The following is a 24,546-nucleotide window of genomic DNA, read 5'->3' as shown; positions in this document are numbered from 1 at the left end:
TGCTCTTACCGCTCATCTGAATACAATATGTGTGAAAGAGAAAATATTCAAAAACTCAGAAAGAAGAAAGGTTCTCATGTGTAATCACACCCACCAGAAAAAATTAGAGCACCTCCACTAGATACAGACTCACCCTTAGCCTTCGGTTAATCAATCTGAGGTGAGATATAGTCTATTGCTTGTTCATCCTCTGAAACATAACACTGAAATAAACTATAATCAACCTAAACCCAACAACATAGAGAAAGTGTTAGCAAAGAAGAACTCACTTAGAACTTGTGCTTCTCTCTCTTAAAGTGATATCTGGATAGGCCATTTCCGTTCTGGAAGTTCCTTGCCAATGGAAGAACTAAATCCTCTATATATTGTTCTCTTCTTTCTGTGCATGGACATCTCTTTCTTTTTTTTTTTTTACAGGAGCTTAAAATCTCTCCTGTCTCACCATTATGTGTCACGATCTTACATTCACACATGATTTGCAAAACAAAAAAAATCAAAGACCAAAGCACGGAGGTAGTTATGCAAAAGGGACTAATGATTACCACCAATTCGTTTAGTGTTGATCGTTGTGACTAACATATACTGCAAACAACATACTCGTTAGGTTGTAAATGAACCAAGATACAGTTTTTATTCCCACTTTATCAGGGACGGGTTAGTCTATGAGAGACTGTCCATTGATTAGCTTCATGTGTCTAACAACATCTACATTATTCGATTACACAACAGGTAAGTGAATAAGTTGTAGAGGATATAAAACTTACTATAGATGTCGCTTGAGCCCAAAGTTGGCTTCAAAATCTTCATATAAGTGGAACCTGAACCTGTCTGTCATTAAACTGTGATCAGCAACGATTTTGATGAGGATATAAGTGGTTCCCGGTTTGAGGTGAGGTTGGTATCTTGGACCACGATTTGATGAGCTGAACCCTTGCATCACTGTCCAACGATCATAAAAGAGAAATTTTGATATAGAATCTGATGGCAGGTAAGATTTAGAAATCAAATCTCATACCCGCTCTTCAATAAGAACCAGTTTTTGCAGTGTTTCTAGCCTTCCAGAAGTGGATTAAATGGGAACTTAGATCCGTCCCTGGGATGTCGCCAGAAAAACAGACAAATGGAGAATTGCTGCTGGATTTTTCCGATCTCATTGCCAATTGCCTGATGTGGTTGCATGGAGCTTGAAGAACGTGCTTCGAGCTTTGTACGGAGAAGGGATTTATATAATGAGAGAAACAGAGGGAGTTGGAGCGATCACCAGGAAGAGTTACAGACGTCAGATTTTCAGGTGGGTTTGAAACTAAGGAGGCAGGTGAAGGTGAAGGACGAGGCCTTGCTGTCGACCAATTTAGGGCCTGACTAGTGTAACCGCAGCAGCGGTTTGCGGATGCGGGTGGTTGCAATTTTAAACAATTTCAAGAGATTTGTACGATTGATATTGCGGTTAGAAATTGGTGCGTTTGCGAGATATTTATGTCTGGTTAACCACCAAATACAACTGCAGTTAAATAATTAATTAACAATATTTATATTTTATATAATTATAAAAAAATTATACATCATAATATTATAATAAATATAAATATTATATTTAAAAAAAATATATTTTAAATTTTAAAAATTATAGAAAATTATAGAAACTTTTTATTTTTAAAATTTATAATATAAATTAGAATACAATAGATATATTTTAATATTTCTATTATTTCAATTTAAAATTTTATTTTTGTAGTTCTATTGTTTAAGAAAAAAGAAAAATAAAGTTATATTTCCGCAACCGTCTGTAATCGTAAACACTAACTAGAACAAGCTTTTGAATTTAAGAAGTTTAGAACGGTTTAAAGCGATTTAGTACGGTATGAGTGATTGTTGCAAAACGCCAACAACCGCTAATAACCACAAAAACTTTTGCATGTGGTAGTAGGAAAACCAATCATGCCCTAAGTCTGAGGAAGAGCTGGGCTTTGCTTTATAGTGGTCCAAACCTTCTTATTAGCCCATGTTTCTTGCATAAAACGTTGGTCCAATATATTATTTGTGACATGGCAAGTGACTATGAAATAATGTATTATGATTGGATGATTTTTTAATTCTACATGGACATTCTGTCATTTAACCAATAAAAACTTTTAGTATTGTTAGATGCCCATAAACCCATATTCTAGAAAGTTTAAAACCCTAAATTTATATTCCTATATATATATATATATATATGTATTGTGATCTATGGAATAAGAACAAGAACAACCAGTTCCTCCTACTTTTTGTTCACAACAGAAAATATAAAAATGAGTAGTTTTTTCTTTGTTTTTCTGTTAAGTATTGCCTTGTTTGCAGGATTGAGCGAAGCTGGATGTCCTAAACAAGTTTTAGCATTTCAAAACATCCTTGCTTCTAGTAATGATATCCTCCAAGTCCATTGCAAATCTGGAGACGACGATCTAGGAGTGCACTTCGTAAAATACGGTGATCCTGTGTACAGTATTAGATTTGGAGATAATGTATTTATTGGGACATATTGGGATTGTTTCATACAACATGGGCCTAATATGGAGTATGTTCTAAAGTTTAGAGCATACACATCAGCACCTTTTCGTAAATGTGATCAATTGCACTTATGGATTGCCAAAGAAGATGGTATTTACTTTTCGGAAGATGGTAAGCCTGAGGAAAAAAGATTTGACTGGACTAAAGTATAATAGTTCTTCGTCTAAATAAGTTGTACTTTTTCAATTTGATCAGTACATCAATAAAGATTACTTTCATTTCCTGATTTCCATATTATCACAAAGACTGTTATTTTGTCTGAACAGAAAATTATAAATTATATTTGATAAAATTAACAAACACAAGGGCTGCAACTGGATTGTAGATTTTTGGAATGGAATGATGTGGAATGGTCTATTCCATTAATTCCATAATTTTACCATTTGACATGAATGGAATGGAATACTCATTCCATCAATTCCAAAAATAGATAGAAAAAATAGCAACTGGATTGTCAATTTTTGAAATGAAATGATGTGGAATGCCTTATTCCAAAAAAAAATTCACCATTTGACATGAATGGAATGGAATACTCATTCCATCAATTCCACAAAAAAAAATAGATAAATACAAAGAGGAATGATTCCAAAACAATTTTGGTTATGAATGAATGGAATGAATTCCATTCCATTTTTTGTTGTATTCCATTCCTATCATTCTAATTTTTTTCATTCCATCAATTCCTTATTGTTTTACCAGTTATGCAACTGGATTGTAGATTTTTAGAATGGAATGATGTGGGATGGTCTATTCCATTAATTCCATAAAATTTTTTACCATTTGACATGAATGGAATGAAATACTCATTCCATCAATTCCAAAAATAGATAGAAAAAATAGCAACTGGATTGTCAATTTTTGAAATGAAATAATGTGGAATGCCTTATTCCATTAATTCCAAAAAAAAATTCACCATTTGACATGAATGGAATGGAATATACTTATTCCATCAATTCCACACAAAAAATAGATAAATACAAATGATTCCAAAATAATTTTGGTTATGAATGAATGGAATGAATTACATTCCGGCTGCAACTGGAATGCATTTTTTTGGAATTAAAACTTCCTGAATGCTTAATTCATGTGCATTCCAAAAAAATTTCACCAGTTCCAAATAAAAAATGGAATGTGTATTCTATTTCATTCCATAATATTTCATACCATTCCAGAAAAAAAATTAATTATCATTTGAAAAATCATTCCAAATCAAAAACATTTTAGAATAAGTGGAATGCTGATTCCATTCCATTAAATTCCATAAATAATAATTCCTATCATTCCACACATTCCAATCATTCCATTTTTTGCTGTATTTCATTCCTATCATTCTAATTTTTTTCATTCCATCAATTCCTTATTGTTTTACCAGTTAAAAGAATCATTCCATAACAAATTTGATCATGAATGAATGGAATGAATTTCATTCTATTTTTTTGCTGTATTTCTTTCCTGCCATTCTATTTATTTTAAATTCCACAAATTTCATACTTGTTTACCAATTACACCCAAGGTATTAATAAGTTTTAAGCAGTTTCAAATTGGGTCGGATAAAAATATGATGCAATACAATAGAATAAAAGACACCAAATTGTAGAAAATCTTCTATAAACATACACCCCATTAATATATTAAACTATATATATATATATAGTTTATATAGATAAAAACAAGTAAACAAAATATAAAAGATTGTGTTATTGGTTTTTATTAAATTCATCTTTAATTTTCTCAACACTTGAAAACATTTTGATGATATTGTATCAAACTACTTCTTAAACACACATATAATATATGGTACATATATCATATACATCAAATAATATTAAAAAATAATTAAAAACTTAATGTATATATTTTAATCAATAGATTAACTTAAAAATAATTATTTTCTATAAAATATAGGTTTAAATATATATATAGTAAAATTATGTTGATTAATAATTTTATAAATTAGTAAGATGTCATAATTTATATAATTAATGTATAGAGTTTTACAGTACTAGAGTACAAGCTAATTTCGTGGATCAGTTCTTTAATATTTTTAAATTTAGTATATATAAATGAAAAAATAAGTTTTTGGGTGTAAATGCTAACTTTATTATCAAAATTTTAAAATTTTGACGAAAATTACATAAGACATTAGTAGAAGAAAAGACCAAAAGAAAAAAAAACTAAACACATAAGAAAAAAGAAGAAACAACATCGGACCCAAGGGACAGTTAACTACTAAAACACACGAGCAACCAAGACGCTAGTAGAAGAAAGAGTTTGGCTGATAACATGTGCATTGCCAAATGAGTACTTAGAGCGTGACTAACCCGGAGTTCTTAAGATGGGTTCTTAGCGAAAGTTAAAAAAACTGTTTCTTAACTTCCGCTAAGAACCCCACTCTAAGAACTCCGGGTTAATCATGGTCTTATCTCTAATACTATTCTTTGAGATGATGGCTTGTTATCGACCAAAAAACTCATAACTTCTTAGGACATTATACTCGGTCAAGCGAATTTAATACAACATTTATACCTTATATTAATTAGCGATTTAGGGTATTTAGGATCTGGGCTCTGATACCATGTTATGTTTCATGGGTTTCTAACTTAAATTCAATTGACGGTAAATGGAGTAGCACAAGTCTCTTATACATTACTCAAATCATTTACATATTTCCAACGTGGGATCTTCTCTCCAACTCCCTCCATCAAGATAATGATACATATAACCATTAATCTCAGAGAATCCATCATGCCCCTTCGACACAGTGATTTATTTTTCTAACAATTTCGAAGAAATTGATCCTTCCTTTGAACAATTCGTGAGATGTGGACCTGCATAGAACATTCCTTTTTTGCCTCCAACAAGAAGATGTGCTCCTTGACTCGCCGTACTCCAAACGTTACTGTTCCAATCATACATTATGGTTCTTGTGTAAGTTCTCGGAGTGAGCACGCGCTTCTAATTAATCAGAGTCCTTTAGTTTCTGACCAATCGTCTTCTTTAAATCATGTTGTATCCAAAATTACCTAGATTAACCTATCGCTAAGTCAGCCTGAACAACAACATTACCCAGACACAAAGCTACCAGAAAACTCCTTGCTGGCATAGAAATTAATCACAGCGAAGTCGTGATTCGATAAGAGCCAACGAGTATTAAATTCACTTTGACTTGGGTTTTCGTGGCGAGGCTACTCTAGCTCTTAGAATTAAAAAAAAATTCCCCAATCCAAATCAATACTCAATGTCACCTCAGGTTTATGATCGTTGACACTGAAATAAGTCATGTAATCCCCAGCTTCCATCATCATAAGCATGAATTAGCCCGACTCTACAACTTCCGTGTGATGAAATGTGTTACCGTAACTCGATGACCTGTGTGTATATATATATCCATGTTAAGTCAAGAGAAACAAATTTAATAAAATATTTTATTCAACTCGATTGAAATTCTAAGTGAAGTGACTGTGTACAGCAGAACCGTAGGGGGACTAATCAAATCGAGAATCATGGCGAAAACATCACAGAGAGATCTTTTTGTTTTGCTCATCCCATTCGTTTCAGATCTTTCGAGCCAATTACACCAGAACAAGAAGAAGAGGAGCCAGAGAGAATACGAGACGAAGGAACATAATATGTGGCAGTAGAGATAGTAATCGGACTTGGTAACCACATGTCAAAATCAAAGTTGGTTTGAATAAAGAAAGGATATTTAGATAGCTTAAAATGATATTTGTAAGATATTTCACATTGTAATAGAAAGTGAATAAGGAATATATTTGGATCAGACTCTAGTTTTAGATTTAGGATTCAGAAAATGGGTGAATGGGTCAAAATATTATTCTTTTGTTACAAACTATACTCTGAAATTTGTGGACAAAATAAAGAGAATACCTATTTTAATTTATGATACTAATATCATTATTATGAACAATTAAGCATACATAAATCAGTTATAATTTATTTATAACATAAGTTTTAATATTTGTCAAAATGATTAATGTGAGAATCAATTCTCAGATCTCTAATTTATGGCTTTGTTGACCATATATACTGTAAAAGAGTCACCCTGATTTCATTCTTTACCCACCAAAAATCAAACATATTCTAAGTCTGTTTTTCAATGTCCCTCACATACTTTCTTATTTTTATTTTAGTTTTTGCTTTTGCTTTTGTGTACGAGAGTACAACACCTAAAACTGTGAACATCAGAAGGATTGATATATTGGTAATAGCTCTACACGAGAGAATTGAAACTTGGCTCCGCGATTTCTTATGGGCACAAGCATCTCAGGGCTGAGTACCTTCGTTCCTCTTCCGAGTGGTCGAGTTGCTAAAGCAACTTCCTCGACTAATTAGTTGAGCCAGTCAAGCCATACATTTTCTGCAGTTTTGTTGTTGGTTTTGTTAAAGGTCATGGACACTTTGTTTGTTAAGTGTATTGATGGTAATTTCATTGCAGTCCCGGTAATGCAAGGGAAGCCATCGATAAGATAGTGCATTCCAGCATTCTTTTTCCTTTCAGGACCTATCCTAAAAAAAAATCCAGTACTTCTTGGTCGTGAATATCTGAATAGGGCGAAGCAAAATGTCACATTATGGACGTTTACGAAATTAAAAAAAAAAAAGAATGTCTCGACTCTGCACACATGTTTTCTTTCCAAATTTACTGTATCAGTATTTCATTTTATTTATCAATTTATTTATGTAAATACTTTACAATTATTTAGTTTGCACTAATGTAGAATTTGTGTGTTTTACATATTATTGGTTGTAGCATGTGCTATTTTCTAAATATACAAGTTCCATAGTTAACCCATCATCAAGACTACAAACTCGAGGATTGTCTTACGAACCACCCACTCATCACTTCAGGATAGCTTTTGTTTTTCAGATGCGACGAACACATTTTGTTTGTGAATAGAAGGTTATATTGTTTTTCACATGAGACAAACAGGCTTGGTTTGTATAATTTTACTTGTTCGCCAAATGTTCGTGAGGTCCTCTATTCAGTTGCTATTAGCCTTGAACAAAATCAGAGATGGAGAACAACAAGGAAGTTAAATTTACCTTTCAGATTTTTCAAAGCTAATGATACATATACTTGTGGAAATTTATGGCTCCATCTTTGGGGTCCATGGTGATTCAAGAGGCAAACTCTAGGCTTCTTAAAACCATTTCCTATGTATTTTATTTTATTTTATTTGTTATTATAAAATAGAAAAATTCAATAATAGAGATGGAGTTATTGGGCTACCGGAAATATTATATAACCATTTGATCCGTTTAGACCAATTTAAAATGGTATATAATTTGTTAAGATTTTCTTTTAAATCATTTATTTATAATATAAAACTATTTGAATAAAAAATTAAAAGAAAATTGTAAATAATACCTAAGGAGTTATTTTGGGAAAAAAAAGTTCAAGTTAATTTTTTTTTTGAAGTTGAAACAATTGAATAACAAAAACAAAATTTTGAAAAAGTTGGAAAAAAAAATTTGGGAAAAGATTGAAATCGTTTTTTGGATAATATGTTTTTAAATATATTTAATAGTTAAAATATGTTAAGTTAAACAGGTTAACACAATCTCCGTTAATTTGAAGTAAAAATCTATTTAATAAATGGATCATAGAAAGACTACTCACCACTTATAATCCACTATACTAAACCCACATGTAAAATCTGTTAAAAAATATTTTAACATCTCTACTAGATTTTGACCCGTATTTTCAAAAGAGATATTATTTTTGGTGTATAATTATTTTATTTAATAAAAATTATACTATACATAATCTATAATATGATTACTTTTTTGTTATACATGTTAAATTTTTGGTTTAGATGATTAATAATTTATAATGATTTTAATTTTTCAGTTTTATCACAACCATAGCTTATCAATTATGAATTTCTAGATAAAACCTAAACATTTGTTTATGATGTTAAATTATTCATCATTCAAGTTTATCAAAAATAACTTTTAAAACAAACTACAAAAATATACTTAAAGTTATGTTTGATTGTAATTCCTATAATATTAATGAGAATTCAGTTTACTACGTGTCACACTCACGTTAATTCTTACGACGGTTGATTACTGAGATACCCGAAATAAACTAATATATAATTGCCATTACTAAAATTTTATTTAATTTTCATTTAATTTTCCTTTTCTCTATCATCTTTCCAATAATATATATAATAAAAGTAAACATTAATTAATGAACTATAAATTTTAAAAAAGAAAAAATGTATCATAAATAATTTAAGTTTCTTAAAAAGGAAAGTTCACAGAAACAATTATTAAAAGACAAAAATAAATTTTTAAAACGAAAATATATCCTATACATAATTTTATTTCATAAAAAAGGAAAGTTTACAAAAAATAATCTTAATATTAGAAATATATTCCTTTTGAAACATAATCTTACATAACATAATATATATTTAAACGTAATAACAATATTTTCTTTGAATCAAGCTGTATTCTCAGATTATCAAAACTAACATAGATAACATAACATAAACTGAAATTTCTTTAATGAACTAAAGTATGTTAAAACTAATATTACTGAGTTTGTTTACATATGTTTTTCATAATAATTTTCTAAACCAAATTTCAATTTGATTTACAACTTCTTTATATTTTTTTATCAAACTTTATAAATTAAAAATATCTATAAATTTGCATAATAATAATTTCTCAAACAATTCACAAAATCTTAATCAATTGAAAATCTTAATCGGAATGTTAGTAAGTATTCAATTGAAAATATTTGAAATCTTAATCAGTTCCATAAAATATTTGTCAAAATCAACCACTTTACTTATAACTTAGCTTAACAATATCCTTCTTTTTGCTATCACATTAACCAAAAAGACTTTGATCTTTTACATACAATTTATAAATGAACAACTAGAATATTTATTTTCTATATAATATCACATAAAGTCGAAAAAAGTTTTGGAAATATTTAAAGAAACTATATTTCCTTTAAAATATATATATTTCGATATTCCTATTTGTTATGTAATGTTGATGATGAAAAAAAAAGAAAAAAAAAGAATTAATATCACTATATGTAATGTTGTTAAGATACGGATGATGAAAAAAATGAATTAATATCACTATATGTAATGCTGTTATGAAAAGAAAATTGATTACAAATGTGTTACTTAGTGAATATTTTGTATAACTTCTATTCGAATGCATTCTAACCATACAAATATTTATATAAACTACTATAATCATAAACTCTATAAGACAATATATAAAATTACCGTAAGTTTCTGGTATAAAATTATGTTGCTGGAAAGTTCATATTAAACAAATATTTTGATGGTAAATGCATAAAGTATATACAATCTATAATATAAATCAAATTAAAAAATCTTTAAAAATAACAAAATGAATGAAAACACCCGCGCGCCCGAATCAAAGTCTAGTATATTATTAATGCATAGATTTTTACAGTACGGGAGTACAAGCTAATTTCCTGGATCAGTTCTTTAATGTTTTAAAAGTTAGTATAGATAAATGAAAAAGAAAAAAAAACAAGATTTATGTGTCCAATAGTTCTCTGGGATTCCTTAAAGCGGGATCCGGTTTGATTTTCAGTTACAAAATCATGCACTACATAAGAATTAAAACCAATGAGATATGATAGAATTAAAACTATATAGTTATTATAGAAGAAAATAATTCCAAAATGTAAAGCCATGCACAAAATATAAATAAGTAGACTACGATCCTCTTTAGATTCATATTCCTCCAAATCAATTTTCATCCAAAAGAAAAACTAGTTAGATAAAAATGATTGGTTGACAAAAAAAAAGAAGATTAAAATGATTAATTTTTCTTTTGTTTTTCTTCTAACTATTGCCTTGTTTGTTGGATTTCACGAAGCTAAGTGTCGTAAAAATACTGTTTCTTTTCAAAACAAGTTAGCTAAGAGTCATAGCACTCTCGAAGTCCACTGCAAATCTAAAGACGACGATCTAGGCGTCCATCGTGTAAAATTCAATGGACATGCATACAAATTTAGGTTCGGAGATGATATATTCATAAGGACAAAATGGGATTGTGTATTACGAAAAGGACCTAAAATGGAGTATGTTCAAGGCTTTAGAGCATATACAGGAGGGTTTGCTCGTAAATGTGGTGAATCCTACATGTGGATTGCCAAGGATGATGGTATTTACTTGTCGAGAAATGGTAAACGAGTGGGACAAAAACTTGACTGGAGTAAAAAGAAACAATAGCATTTATTATCTTGTTTAATGTATCAAAAATCATCTTTCGATTTGGAATAAAGAAAGTAATTAAAGTATTCGATTTGAAATCGTATAATACAACCATGTCTTGGATTTTTAAATGGCTTTCTTCCGGGTAGGGACAGTAATCAAGGACCTGAACCACAGGCCTGATTCGTAAAGACTTGCTGCGGAACGAAACTGGGCCTTCATTTGGTAAGCCCGCAAAATTACGGGCCTCGCAGGACGGATTCAAAGCGGGACAGGTCAAAAGCGGGATGGGTAAAAAGCGGGACGGGTCGAAAGCGGGATGGGCTTAACCCGCGGGATTTTGAAGACCGGCAACCCTAAGTCCTCATTTCTGCTTTCGCCTAAAACATTGAGAGAGAGAGAGAGAGAGAGAGAGAGAGAGAGAGAGAGAGAGAGAGAGAGAGAGAGTCTAGTATATTATTAATGCATAGATTTTTACAGTACGGGAGTACAAGCTAATTTCCTAGATCAGTTCTTTAATGTTTTAAAAGTTAGTATAGATAAATGAAAAAGAAAAAAACAAGATTTATGTGTCCAATAGTTCTCTGGGATTCCTTAAAGCGGGATCCGGTTTGATTTTCAGTTACAAAATCATGCACTACATTTATACTATTAAAAGGGAAGGAGTCCCAAAAAATCTACTTATAAAAGGTCGTTGGACCTATTCATTAAACTTAGCTATTTTTTGGCCTCACCTTATATTTCTCTAACTATACACTAATCAGTTATCTTATATTTCTCTAACTATAAAATAACCAATGCTCTTATTTAATACTCAACTTACTATAATACACCAAAGATTTATACATCAATATTATTAATTCATAATCATTGATATATTTCACTCCTATTTTTCCTTGGAATATTACTTTTGTGCCACTAAACCTATTAAGAAAAACAGATTATTTTATAACTGATTTAATAATCATACAATCCATGATCATTTTTCTTTAACAAAAGCAGTTACTATAAAAACATTTGGATTTATTGGTAATTAAAGTCTGAACAATATCATACTTTTAATTCATATTAAATGTTTTATGACCCAAACTAACATAAAAACATGATGCAAGTACGATTAACAGAAAGTTAAAAACATGATACCATTCGACGGTCAAAACATATTAACTTCCAATTACGATTAGAGAAATACTTCACAGTACAACAACAAGCTTAATTATATTTCAAAATTATAGCTTTTTCTTTGAAAACCTTCCTAGGTTATTTTTGTGATGAAAATATTTTACAACTAGGTTTATTAGGAGAAAGGGTTTTGTATAAATATTTTCTCAGGAAATTATAGCATTTTTAGAATGATTTTTATGTTTAAATAAAATATATTATTTATTTTTAACATTTATAGGTAACTCAACTATACTCAACTTAATAATAATTTTATTTCTAAAACTCAAAAATTTAATCTTAATATAGTCATTATAAAACCTATAAACTAGAATGTATAACATAAAAAATGTAGTTTATTCAATTTTATATCTTAGTAAAATTTATATGAGAAATTTAATCAAATTTTGAAAAAATATTATCATGTTATTTTAGATTTTTACCATGTCATCTGGTATAGATTCACGAGTTAATATGAGTTTTAGATTTTAAAGGATTTTAAATAATGGATTTTTATTAAATTGAAATTAGATTATATATGGTGACTACGTTTACTGGTTTGACTGTGGATACCACTTATTGGTGTTTTGGTTCTTTTTAGTGGAAAATTAGACTGAATGTTGAGGACTTATTAAGATATTTTTTTTTACATTTGAAAAACATGTTTGAGTAATTTGTTTTTATTGGATAATTCAGCTTATAAATAGCATATTTAAGATATTTGGTTATTTAGAAATTACATATAATTAATATTTGTAGGTATATAATTTATATTTTAAAAATTCAGGTATCTATTTATCTTGGTTCTAGATATATATAATATGTTCGGTTATTTATAAATTTTGGTTCAAGTTTGGTTTCATTTTTTCAATTTGGTACGGATTGATTATTCGGTTCCGAATAATATGACCAAACTTATAAACTATATTTATAAAAATTTATATTAAAAATTATTAAATTCAAAAAATAAACCCGCGCTTTTTAAGCGCGGATCAAAATCTAGTAAGAATTAAAACCAATGAGATATGATAGAATTAAAAATATATAGTTATTATAGAAGAAAATAATTCCAAAATGTAAAGCCATGCACAAAATATAAATAAGTAGACTACGATCCTCTTTAGATTCATATTCCTCCAAATCAATTTTCATCCAAAAGAAAAACTAGTTAGATAAAAATGATTGGTTGACCAAAAAAAAAGATAAAAATGATTAATTTTTCTTTTGTTTTTCTTCTAACTATTGCCTTGTTTGTTGGATTTCACGAAGCCAAGTGTCGTAAAAATACTGTTTCTTTTCAAAACAAGTTAGCTAAGAGTCATAGCACTCTCGAAGTCCACTGCAAATCTAAAGACGACGATCTAGGCGTCCATCGTGTAAAATTCAATGGACATGCATACAAATTTAGGTTCGGAGATGATATATTCATAAGGACAAAATTGGATTGTGTATTACGAAAAGGACCTAAAATGGAGTATGTTCAAGGCTTTAGAGCATATACAGGAGGGTTTGCTCGTAAATGTGGTGAATCCTACATGTGGATTGCCAAGGATGATGGTATTTACTTGTCGAGAAATGGTAAACGAGTGGGACAAAAACTTGACTGGAGTAAAAAGAAACAATAGCATTTATTATCTTGTTTAATGTATCAAAAATCATCTTTCGATTTGGAATAAAGAAAGTAATTAAAGTATTCGATTTGAAATCGTATAACACAACCATGTCTTGGATTTTTAAATGGCTTTCTTCCGGGTAGGGATGGTAATCAAGGACTTGAACCACAGGCCTGATTCGTAAAGACCTGCTGCAGGACGGGATTGGGCCTTCATTTGGTAAGCCCGCAAAATTGCGGGCCTCGCAAGACGGATTCAAAGCGGGACAGGTCAAAAGCGGGATGGGTAAAAAGCGGGACGGGTCGAAAGCGGGATGGGCTTAATCCGTGGGATTTTGATGACCCGCAACCCTAAGTCCTCATTTCTGCTTTCGCCTAAAACATTGAGAGAGAGAGAGAGAGAGAGAGAGAGAGAGAGAACGATTCTTGTGACTTTTCCCCCATAAAACATAAGGAGTTCCGGCGATGATGCATGATTCGAGCTCCGGACGACTCAAGCGATGACGATTCGAGTTCTGGTGTTGTTTTGATTTGGTTTTCTCTTTTTATTACACACAACTATGAATTGCTTTATTACAATGTGATATTTCTTGTTTAAGTTGATTGGTTTTGTTTTCAGTATTGTGAAGTGATATTTTTCTTAAATTAAATTTGGTTACAGTGGTGTTGTTTAAGAGAAAAGTTAGTTGTATAACACGTCACTTGTATAATTTGGTAAAGTGATTCACGATTTTCTTTGCAATCCAAATAATTAAAAAGAGAGATGGTTTGATGAAGACATAAAACACTTGAGCCAACTTATTACAAAGATAACAACTCAATCAGATTCAAACTCAACAAAAACTTATGCTGATAACAAAAGAAGGCTTTTAACTCAAGAACGCAAGCACAAACGGAGCTTTGTAGCATTGATTTTGATAAGTCTTTAGTGAAGCTAAATGAGTTCTTTTCAACTCTCTTACACAACTCTTATACTTGAGCATTCATGAAAAAAACTGTAGTAGGCGTTTTGATAAGGAGGCGTCTCGCGAAACAACATTGTTAATTAACCAATTGATTGCTAATTAAACAACATTGTTAATTAACCAATTGATTGCTAATTAAACAACATTAACTAAGCAAAACCAAAGAAGAAGTGAAAAACAAAACCATGTCATAAACGTTGATTGCTAAAGTGAATCAATGGTGTCATACTCTAGATCTTTTTTTTTTGATCAACTGTCATACTCTAGATCATCAAATAAAATCTCATCTCTTAGATTATATGTTGGTGGAACAAACTCTGCTGTTAGATTTTGATTATTTTCCTATAAAATGATGAAGAATTGTTTTACATTAGTTTGAAAACTTGTGTCTATAACCATGCATTAAGAATAGTTGGTTTAATTTTTGACACACAATACTTCATACTGGATGTGTTCACATATATTCCGTGTAGCTACCAATGTTTTTTTGTCATTATAGTTATTTGTAAATTGTACTTCTAGTTGGAGAGATCAATTGACATATGAAACCATCAACATTTTGCAGTCATTTACTTGAATACATTTGCATATATGCTATCAACCTAATTCACACTAATTTTTCTTGTTGCATGAGTTATAATATTAACTAGACTTTGGTGCGCGGGTGTATATTTTGAAAAATATGTTGATATTTATTTTTCATGTAATTATTGGGGTTTGGCAAAATGAATCCGAGGAACAGAACCGATACCGATCCGAAAATATAGTACCAAACCCGAACATAAATTGATTAAATATTCGAATTATTCAAAATTTTGTTATTTAGAGAACCGAATCTGATCCGAACCGAAGTATTCGGGTACCCGAATTTATCTAAAAATAGATTTATATATTTATATATATTAATTATGTTTAGATTTAACGTATATAAAACATCAAGAATGATACTTTTAAATTGATTTAAATACTTGAAAATATATATTGATAGTCAAAAGTAAATATCTGAAATAGTAAAAGTATACTTAATCACCATAAAATAATTATTGATTATGTATCCAAAATTTTAAATTAAGCCAATTGATATGTTAAGCTTAGGTATTATGACATATGTTATTCAAATTTATAGGTAATATATTATTTTACTTATAAATTTTGAGAAATTTAAAATATAAAATGATTTAAAACTTTAAAAATAATTTAAATGGGTTATCCAAACCCGAACCAAACCCGCAAAGATCCGAATCGAACTCAAACCAAAATTTAGAAACATCCTAATAAGACTGAAATCTTTGACCCCGAAAACCCGAAACGCAAACCGATCAGAACCAAACCCGTGTGGGTACCCGAAAGCCCATCCCTAGTCATTATTATATATCGTATATTGTCATCATATAATTAATCGTATTTTATACGTATCATCATATAAGTAATCATATAATTAATAGTATTTTATACGTACCATCATATAAATAATTACATATATTATATTTTTATAACTTACTATGAAATATAAAAACCATAATTTGAGTTGGTATTTCAAATTGAGCTTTGTATTGTATTGTTCTTATATATATTGACAACATTTTTTTATAATGGTTATTGAAAAATAGTTTAGTAAAAATCCATTTTTGAATATATGTATATTTTTTAATCAATTTTTGATATAAATCAACTTTGAATTATTATTTTGATTTGAAATATGTATATAAAGTTTAAATTTTGTTTTATGGTTAGTTTAGAAAAAAAAGTTTTAGGCAATTAGATTGACTCATTTTCGTATATTTTAAAACTGGTACAGATAGATAGTTTCTTATAATATGATGGATTTTCAATTTTTCTTAATAACATGAGCCCATTACCCTTTTTTTTCTTGATACTATTATCCTTGTTTCCAAACAAAATTAAGTTTTTTTTAAAAACTACAATTCATGTTTCCAAACACTCTAATTTTTTTTAATAGTCTTATTCAAGTTTCCAAACAATCTGATTGTGTACTTCAACTTTAATAATATAGATGATTTACCAGATGATCTTCAAGTGATTTGAAACATGAACACTAAGAAGTTAATAAAGAGATATGAATCCCAAACACAATGATTTACATGTGACCATCAGAAACCCTAACCAAAATACCAGCAAACCACCTTCAAGATGACAACCAATTGATACATTATGAAAATTCAAACGAGTTTTGTATAAGATCAAACATTATCACAAGAGGGGGTATTACATCTTTATAGCTTCTTATTCTGCATGCATGTCCATTGAAGAATCAAAAGAACTAGGAGAGTCAGATCCCCTGTTCAGTTCACTGCTTCTGGTTCCGCCAGATATGTATCCTCCTTGCGGAATTTGGTAGTTCTGCAGACTACGGCGTATGGGACTTGAAAGAGCGTTTGAGAAAACCGAGTTCTTGGCCTGGTTTTCGCATTGCTCAGACCGAATCGCCGGAACAGCTGTTGGGCAAGACGTGCCTGAAGAGGCAATGAGACCGGAATTTGTGACATGCATTGTTGGTTGAGGTGGCGGCGCTCTTGGGGATATTGGGGGCTCCTCTGTGCAGCACTCCAGCTCGTTCTGCATTAGGGTAAACAGTAAACTCAATCAAGAACAGAAAAAAAAAACAGATCTGACCCGGATAATTCCATGTTATGTTAGATAAAATTATATAAACCTGAATGTAATTGATTATATCCACAGGAGTCACTCTTGACCCTCCTTCTTGTTGTCTCCATATCCATTGGTACAGTTTTTCCTGAAACATGGAATAATTGGAGCAGAACGTTCAGTGTGTTCTCACCTTAGGTAGTGATGCATTAAAACTAGTAAGAGCCACAACAATCTAATCTATGCCTTTCTTTCTAATCCATACTAACATATGTCACCGTCCAACTAAAAGTTTCACACCACAACACAATTTATCCCCACGTCAAGTAGAATATCAGTACATCATAAAAAAAAAAAAAGACAAGAACATACAATACAATGTTATTATATAGTTGTCAACATATGATATTCAGACATACACAAGTACAGTCAAATATAGTGAGGGGCACCGCAAACAAGAGATGATTAGCACGGAGGTTGTACATGAAACCAGCACCAAATAGAAAATCAAAACATGGAATCAACAGAACCGATCGGTAAGACTCTCAACGAAGACCCATCAAATTGAATTTAACCTTTTATAGACAAGAATCACAAAGAGCCAGAGGGAGAGAAGGGTTTTAAATCCATACCAGACCATGCCGTTCACCGGCTTGGAAAGAGAGTTTCTGGTGGTTCATGGACTGTGTGTAAAGCTGAGACAGAGAGTTCGCGGCGGTTCGAAAGGAGGCGTAGACAGTCCGATCTACCTCATCGAGGCTCGTCTCTGTAGCTTTTCTCTTCTTACCCATCCCCCTAAAGATTCTTTTGTAATCGGCTGTGAACGGATGGTCGCTCTTCTCTCCGCGATTTTGATGAATTATATATATAAAAAAAAGAAGAGGATTGGACCAAAGAGGGGCACTTGTCTCGCTTTATACGAAACGGCAAGAACGAAGAAGGTTTTACTTTTTTTTCGTTTTGGACATTCAACTCTGTAAATTATCTTCTATAGATGGTACGACAATGTCTTAAAACAGAATGTCAATTTGGATCAGTTCGAATTATAAAGATTTGTATTTTAAAATCAGGCCCAAACATTTCTTAAAATCTGGCCTTTTTCTCTGCCAACTATTTTTTTTTTAATGGTGATTTATTAGAATATTATAATAATGAAAAATATTACGTTGATGATTCGATAACCGACAATACTACTATTTTACGAGGATCTACGTTTAATTGTATTATCAGAGGCGTCCTATGAAGATCCCTCCTGACCGGGTTTACTTGCATCATGTTGAATATCCATTGTAAGTATTTCTTCCGTAGTTTTTATAATTGTTTAAGAAATCGTTTTTTCTAGATTTATTTTTTGTTCCAAAATGATAGATTTTCTATAATTTTAAGGTACTTTTAGTATTTAATGTTTTGAAAAGTTGTATACTTTTAAGAAACATTAATTGAAAATATTTGAATTAGTTGAATACTATTGGTTGATATTTATTGGAAAATGTATAGTAAAATAAATAATAAATTTAATTATAAAATATTAATTATTTTCTTAAAATGCGTGAATACTCTAGAAAATCATTCTTTCGGGAACAAAGGGAGTATTAAGGCATTGTTAAACTTCTCTTGAACGCACGTAGTATACAATGTGCAATGTGTATGATATGGAGCTGAGGAAAAATCAATAATCATGTGTTCTTCCAGTTTACTCTAGATAATTATAAATGGACTCTTTCAAATACACCTTCCAACCCAAAAATATTTCCATGAGAATCGATGTTCACTAATATGGATTACATGTTTTGAAGAATTCCAAAAAATTCTCAATATGTTAATTACTCTCGATAGAACATGAAATAATATTTTTTTAACTATAAAGATAGGAATGCACAACAAATCTAATATTTGTAGAAGTAGAAGATAAACTATGGAAAGAAACCCGAAAAAGATATCAAAAAAGGCAAAAATAATAGTTGATTTCTCTCTGAAAGAGATGAATACAGAGAATGGTGGTGTTGTTACTTGTTACTTGGAAGGAAACGTAGTTTTTCAGGATAACGGTGGTTATGCAAAAAGGAAGATGTGAAAGCAACATGGATGGGAGTGAAGAATGTTAGACGTCGTTTCACACATCTACATGCAAAATTCGAAACGTTTATATGAGTCATATATAGAGTGTATAAAAGTGTATCAACAACAACAAGTGGTGTTCACAAGAGACTGTTTTGACTTTGGTGTTGTATCAATACAAGCAAAATGACCTGTTTTTTTTTCATCTACACTAAGAAGTTCAATCGTTATAAAAAAATTAAAAGATTTAGCTATCAAACGAATATGAAAAGCAAACAATACAGAGACAAATGAGACAAATAAAAATTATTAGGATTATCTCATTATAACAATGATAGTAATTTTTTGGTCTATATTTCCAATTTTCCCAAAATTTAATCTTTATAAAAAGTTTAAAAGATTTAGCGATCAAACAATAGAAAGACCAATGATTTAGCTCGAAGTTATTCTAAAGCTGAGAGAACTGGTGATCCAACTCCACCAATTTGGATTTGATGATTCGGTTTAGTTTGTTACACTTCTAAAAAAAAAAATAACTCCTCTCTTTTTGTAAAGAAAAAAGAAACACACCTTAATTATTCTTTTCTTTTTTATTGTGGAAATGTAATGATGAGGAGATCACTCTCCTTTACTTAAGCGCACTCTTCAACTCAAAATAGAAAAGAGAGAAACCAACGTCGACAGCCGCGCTGCCTTCTGATCATTTTTGCTACCGCGTTTTGTTCTTCTCCAGGTACCTTCCCTCGATCTATTCTATCCCTTTTGAATTCCTCTCATTTAATGACATCATTAGCCGGATCCTATCGTACAGTAGGTCGATTAGACAATTCCTCTAGATCCGATCTGATCTGATCTGATCCTCATTGGGAAATTTTTTTTTTGTTTCAAATAGTTTTGCTTCGTTTTAATTAAACTCCGTTGTAGGATTTTGTCTGGAAAATGTTTGTTTGAGATTTTGCAATAGAAGAAAAAGACCAAAGTAACAATGGCTCCTGGTAGTAAAGCAAACAAGAAATCAACAGTAGATGCCGCTGCCTGGATGTTCAATGTCGTTACTTCTGTCGGAATCATCATTGTCAATAAAGCTTTAATGGCTACTTACGGCTTTAGCTTTGGTAATAATATCTCAATTCTGTTTTGATCTCATCTCTCTTCGTTTCTTTGTGTATGTAACAACCTTGACCGGTCTACATTTCACTGCAGCAACAACCTTGACCGGTCTACATTTCGCAACGACGACACTGATGACACTTGTTCTAAGATGTCTAGGCTACATCCAGCCTTCTCATCTTCCCTTCACAGAGCTTCTTAAGTTCATTCTGTTTGCAAACTTTTCGATCGTTGGGATGAATGTTAGTCTCATGTGGAACTCCGTTGGGTTTTATCAGGTAAAGATTCTTGCAAAAACCTGTTTGATTCTTTGTCGCTGTCTTAATCCTCTTTTTGATTTGTCAGATTGCAAAGCTTAGCATGATTCCTGTAGCTTGCTTGTTGGAAGTAGTGTTCGATAAGATTCGTTACTCAAGAGACACCAAACTTAGCATAGGACTCGTTCTTGTGGGTGTTGGTGTTTGCACTGTTACTGATGTTAGTGTCAACACCAAAGGCTTCGTTGCTGCTTTTGTTGCTGTCTGGAGTACTGCTTTGCAACAATACGTAAGTTCTCAGAGCTTTACGATGTAACATAACTTCTTTTAGCTAATGTACTTGACATAAAGTTTTTTTTTTTAATTGCAGTATGTTCATTATCTTCAGCGAAAGTACTCGCTTACCTCATTCAACCTACTGGGTCATACTGCCCCAGCCCAAGCTGCAACGTTGTTGATAGTCGGTCCATTTCTCGACTTTTGGCTGACAGAGAAACGAGTAGACATGTATGACTACAACGTTGTCTCTCTGGTAATTGCCCACTCAAATCAATTACATTTTGCTTATGCAATGTATTGTATAACTAAGTTGTGATGCTTGTGCAGATGTTTATAACCCTCTCGTGCACAATAGCTATTGGCACAAACCTCAGCCAGTTCATCTGCATTGGGAGATTCACGGCGGTGTCGTTCCAAGTCCTGGGCCATATGAAGACGATCTTGGTGCTGATAATGGGCTTCTTCTTCTTTGACAGAGATGGTCTAAACCTGCACGTGGTTATCGGCATGATAATTGCAGTGCTGGGGATGATTTGGTACGGTAATGCCTCGTCCAAGCCGGGTGGTAAGGAGAAGAAGAGCTATTCTCTTCCAACAACCCGCCAACAGAAAAATGGAGATGATTCTGATGAAGGACCAAGGTTAAAAGCTTAGCAAGCGTTAAGCAGAATTGATGATGAGTCATCTCGCTACGTACATGGCACCATTTTTATACATCATATGTTTTAGTATTCTTTTTTAGCTGAATATTGAAATATCCTAGCATTTTAATTTATATTTTTTTGCAATACGAGGAACTAGCCTTTACATATGTGCCACAGTTGCTGTAAACAAAATGATTTGTTACCTTTATTTTCTATAATATGACTTATTTAAATCATAAGTATTTTTCATGCTGTAAACACTTCAAATCCATGGTCGCTAACAATGGAGAGTAAAAACAGATGTAACCAATGGAAAAGATAATAAGAGAGGACAAGAAGATCCAAAAGTATCACACAAACTATTTGGAAGATCCAACAGTGACATAAACTATTTCAAATATCCAAAAGCAACACATAAACTAGTTCGAAGCAGAAACATAAAAAATCAAAGCCGGTTCATATGAAGCATATCCAATAAAGCAGCAGTAACTAGCAAAACATGTGGCTTGCTTAACGCTTCTTTGACACACCAACGGTCTTTCCTCTGCGACCGGTTGTCTTGGTGTGCTGTCCACGGACACGGAGTCCCCAGTAGTGTCTCAGCCCACGGTGGTTCCTGTGCGTTGTAAGAAAATGCAAAACAACCGTTACAAATACCATTCAATTCAAACCCCAAGAGAACACAGTTTATGTGATGATCGGGATGAGTATTTAGTTTACCTGATCTTCTTGAGACGCTCGAGATCGTCCCTGAGCTTCATGTCAAGAGCGTTGGAGACAACTTGAGAGTACTTGCCGTCCTTGTAGTCCTTCTGCCTGTTCAAGAACCAGTCTGGGATCTTGTACTGCTTCGGGTTGGCAACGATGGTCATCAGGTTGTCGATCTCAGCTGCAGATAGCTCACCAGCCCTGAACCAGAACAAGATCAAAACATGAAGTATAAATTAGTATACACAAGAATTTACAAAACTAGCTTATTCTAGAGTTATGATGGTTACACTTACAAACAAACAAACAAACAACGGCCATAGAGTCAAAGGAAACACCCGAAACCAAGGGTTTTAGCTTACGTTGGCATTTAAAGACAATGTTAGGACAACAAAGTGAAAACTAGAGCATTACATCACACAAGACCAGCGATTCTACAACTATAATGGTTACACAGATAAACAAACCAAGGCCGAAAAGACGAAATAACCATAAGTTTAGGCCAATGCTGTCTTAAAGCAGACAACAGTCAAACCAAAACACACTAATCTGTTCGAGAAAGAGAGAGAAAGCAAACCTCTTGTTCATGTCGACATCTGCTTTCTTGCAGACGATGTTAGCCAAACGCCTCCCAATACCCTTGATTGAGGTAAGGGCGAACATGATCTTCTGCTTCCCATCGACATTTGTGTTAAGCACACGGAGAATGTGCTGAAACTCTTCATTCGCGACCAGAGACTACACACCATAACAAACATTTCGCATCAGATGAACGAAAACATTTCACGCATCTTAACATTGACTTTAGCTACTAACTTCCTTAGAAATGGAATTTTGAAATTCTAATTACCATTGTGATTAGCGGAGATGAGTGAGGAGAAGCCGCCGCCTTCAAGAAGTGACGATCTCTGCAAGCTAAAACACGAGAGGAGGTCTGCTAGTGTGTTCTCGGCGAGTTGTATATATACCTCATTATTAGGGCTTCCGCAATACTGTAATGGTCAAAGACCATTATGCCCTTCCTTAGGATGATGATTTATAAATAAAGGTGCTATTTTCTTCTTCTTTTTTTTCTAGAAAAAAAATGTTTTTGCTGGGAGAGTTATGAAGAAAAAAGTTGAACGAGATATAAACTTTGATTATTTTAGATTTATGTATCAAAAATAAACTATTGCTCGAAGAATAATGATATATAATTATAAAAAGCTGTATAAAATTAAAGTACATGACATTTCAACAATAATCTATGCGTTATGTGGAATAAAGTACGATTTAAAAAACAAACAATGCAAAATAATAGTTGACTGGTGAAAAATATTGGTTTGGTATATAATAAATTTTGATTGCTAAAATAAATAACCGGTACAAAATAGATATTTTAGTTATGTTAATAAAATATTAATATAAAATAAACTGAATTTTTTAAAGTATTTTCTAATAATTTTATTATTATTTGTAATCATAATTAATAAAACTGATTTAATATAAAATTTAACATTCATATATTAAACTGATCAAGTGCAATACAATACAAAAAAAAACATTGAGTAGTTTGATTTCCCGTAACAGATTAGCATATTATCTTTTATTTGTGCAATTTGTTTTCTATAGGCTATCTTGATTGTTTCCATATCACTCATGTCATTCAAAATATCTATTGTTTATTTTCGTGTGTTGCATTACATTCAAAATCTTTATCTGAAAATTGAGATTTATATAAAGTTAGTAATCTCGCTATTTCTATAACCATTTTCTTTTGTATGTGAATACTATATCTTAAATTTTTTGAAAGATTCTCTATTTTTTTCTTCACAAATTCCAAATGTCCCCTCAATTATAGAACGCAGAGACATATGATAACGATTGATTAGTTCATATTTATTATTTGGAGAGAGAACATAGTTGAAATGAGACATATGATATCTCTTTGTGTATCCATAATCAATGAGAGATGATATTTCTCTAATGAAGGCAAAGAAAACTCATAATTGCTTTGATGTGCCATTGTCAAAACAATTGTATCGTGACATGATCATGGTGCTCCACTCTCTATATATGTGAATAACATATTCAAGTCACATATCGCCATGATATTCATTGATACATTATCAAGTTGATTCCAACATTCATTGTAACTCATGCTTTACTTTTACGAATACATGAGTCCCATCAGTAACGTCAACAAATCCGCTGAAAAACAGATAATATGTTCGATCCGGTTGAAGTCATTTTAGAATTTGGTATAACTCTTGCATTTTTGGTGTTATTATATAATTGCATGCCAAACGTTCAGTTGTCGTAAGAAGTTCCATAATTTTTCTTTAAATTGTCTCTTCATTTCTGTCAAATCTCAAA

At 31.5% G+C, this 24,546-nt stretch overlaps 3 protein-coding genes and 1 long non-coding RNA gene across 6 annotated transcripts; 1 reads left to right on the top strand and 3 right to left on the bottom strand.

Moving 5' to 3' along the window:
• Positions 1 to 2: 2 nt before the first annotated feature.
• LOC106438503 lies at positions 3 to 1,405 on the bottom strand. Of its 3 annotated transcripts, none has more exons than XR_001287408.3 (4): positions 1,016 to 1,405; positions 270 to 939; positions 95 to 203; positions 3 to 16 (listed from the first exon to the last, which is right to left on the bottom strand). It is a non-coding gene; the product is annotated as an uncharacterized LOC106438503 (long non-coding RNA). The 3 variants fall into 3 exon arrangements; XR_007338170.1 differs by having other exon boundaries at positions 134 to 203; XR_007338169.1 differs by lacking the exon at positions 3 to 16 and having other exon boundaries at positions 23 to 203; positions 1,016 to 1,403.
• Positions 1,406 to 16,566: 15,161 nt separating this feature from the next.
• LOC106438502 lies at positions 16,567 to 18,113 on the bottom strand. Its single transcript, XM_013879684.3, has 3 exons — positions 17,768 to 18,113; positions 17,203 to 17,283; positions 16,567 to 17,105 (listed from the first exon to the last, which is right to left on the bottom strand). The coding sequence occupies exons 1-3, from the start codon at positions 17,924 to 17,926 to the stop codon at positions 16,773 to 16,775; spliced, it is 573 nt and encodes a 190-aa protein (XP_013735138.2). The 5' UTR covers positions 17,927 to 18,113; the 3' UTR covers positions 16,567 to 16,772.
• A 1,656-nt stretch (positions 18,114 to 19,769) lies between these two features.
• On the top strand, positions 19,770 to 21,719 carry LOC106438501 (UDP-rhamnose/UDP-galactose transporter 5). The gene is made up of 6 exons (XM_013879683.3): positions 19,770 to 19,926; positions 20,118 to 20,308; positions 20,397 to 20,581; positions 20,649 to 20,849; positions 20,931 to 21,092; positions 21,167 to 21,719. The coding sequence occupies exons 2-6, from the start codon at positions 20,179 to 20,181 to the stop codon at positions 21,491 to 21,493; spliced, it is 1,005 nt and encodes a 334-aa protein (XP_013735137.1). The 5' UTR covers positions 19,770 to 19,926; positions 20,118 to 20,178; the 3' UTR covers positions 21,494 to 21,719.
• A 67-nt stretch (positions 21,720 to 21,786) lies between these two features.
• Positions 21,787 to 23,212, bottom strand: LOC111214089 (40S ribosomal protein S18). The gene is made up of 4 exons (XM_022716146.2): positions 23,042 to 23,212; positions 22,769 to 22,929; positions 22,204 to 22,392; positions 21,787 to 22,099 (listed from the first exon to the last, which is right to left on the bottom strand). Exons 1-4 carry the CDS (start codon positions 23,042 to 23,044, stop codon positions 21,994 to 21,996), a joined length of 459 nt encoding a protein of 152 aa, XP_022571867.1. The 5' UTR covers positions 23,045 to 23,212; the 3' UTR covers positions 21,787 to 21,993.
• Between the last annotated feature and the right edge of the window lie 1,334 nt (positions 23,213 to 24,546).

The sequence above is a fragment of the Brassica napus genome, chromosome A3 (assembly GCF_020379485.1).
Source record: "Brassica napus cultivar Da-Ae chromosome A3, Da-Ae, whole genome shotgun sequence".
Classification (NCBI taxonomy): domain Eukaryota; kingdom Viridiplantae; phylum Streptophyta; class Magnoliopsida; order Brassicales; family Brassicaceae; genus Brassica; species Brassica napus.
Note: the sequence above shows the minus strand (reverse complement) of the source record. Positions and strands in the feature narration are given on the sequence as shown.

Bases quoted from the DNA above. Each gene is read 5' to 3' on its own strand.
- LOC106438502 (XM_013879684.3), bottom strand. From the start codon at position 17,926: ATGGGTAAGAAGAGAAAAGCTACAGAGACGAGCCTCGATGAGGTAGAT. The intron at 17,284-17,767 runs GTATGGATTTAA...TCCATGTTTCAG, and splicing joins CCGGTGAACGGCATGGTCTG to GAAAAACTGTACCAATGGAT. The intron at 17,106-17,202 runs GTTTATATAATT...ACCCTAATGCAG, and splicing joins ATATAATCAATTACATTCAG to AACGAGCTGGAGTGCTGCAC.
- LOC106438501 (XM_013879683.3), top strand. From the start codon at position 20,179: ATGGCTCCTGGTAGTAAAGCAAACAAGAAATCAACAGTAGATGCCGCT. The intron at 20,309-20,396 runs GTAATAATATCT...ATTTCACTGCAG, and splicing joins TACTTACGGCTTTAGCTTTG to CAACAACCTTGACCGGTCTA. The intron at 20,850-20,930 runs GTAAGTTCTCAG...TTTTAATTGCAG, and splicing joins GTACTGCTTTGCAACAATAC to TATGTTCATTATCTTCAGCG.
- LOC111214089 (XM_022716146.2), bottom strand. The intron at 22,393-22,768 runs GTTTGCTTTCTC...GTTCTGGTTCAG, and splicing joins GATGTCGACATGAACAAGAG to GGCTGGTGAGCTATCTGCAG. The intron at 22,100-22,203 runs GTAAACTAAATA...TACAACGCACAG, and splicing joins GAGCGTCTCAAGAAGATCAG to GAACCACCGTGGGCTGAGAC.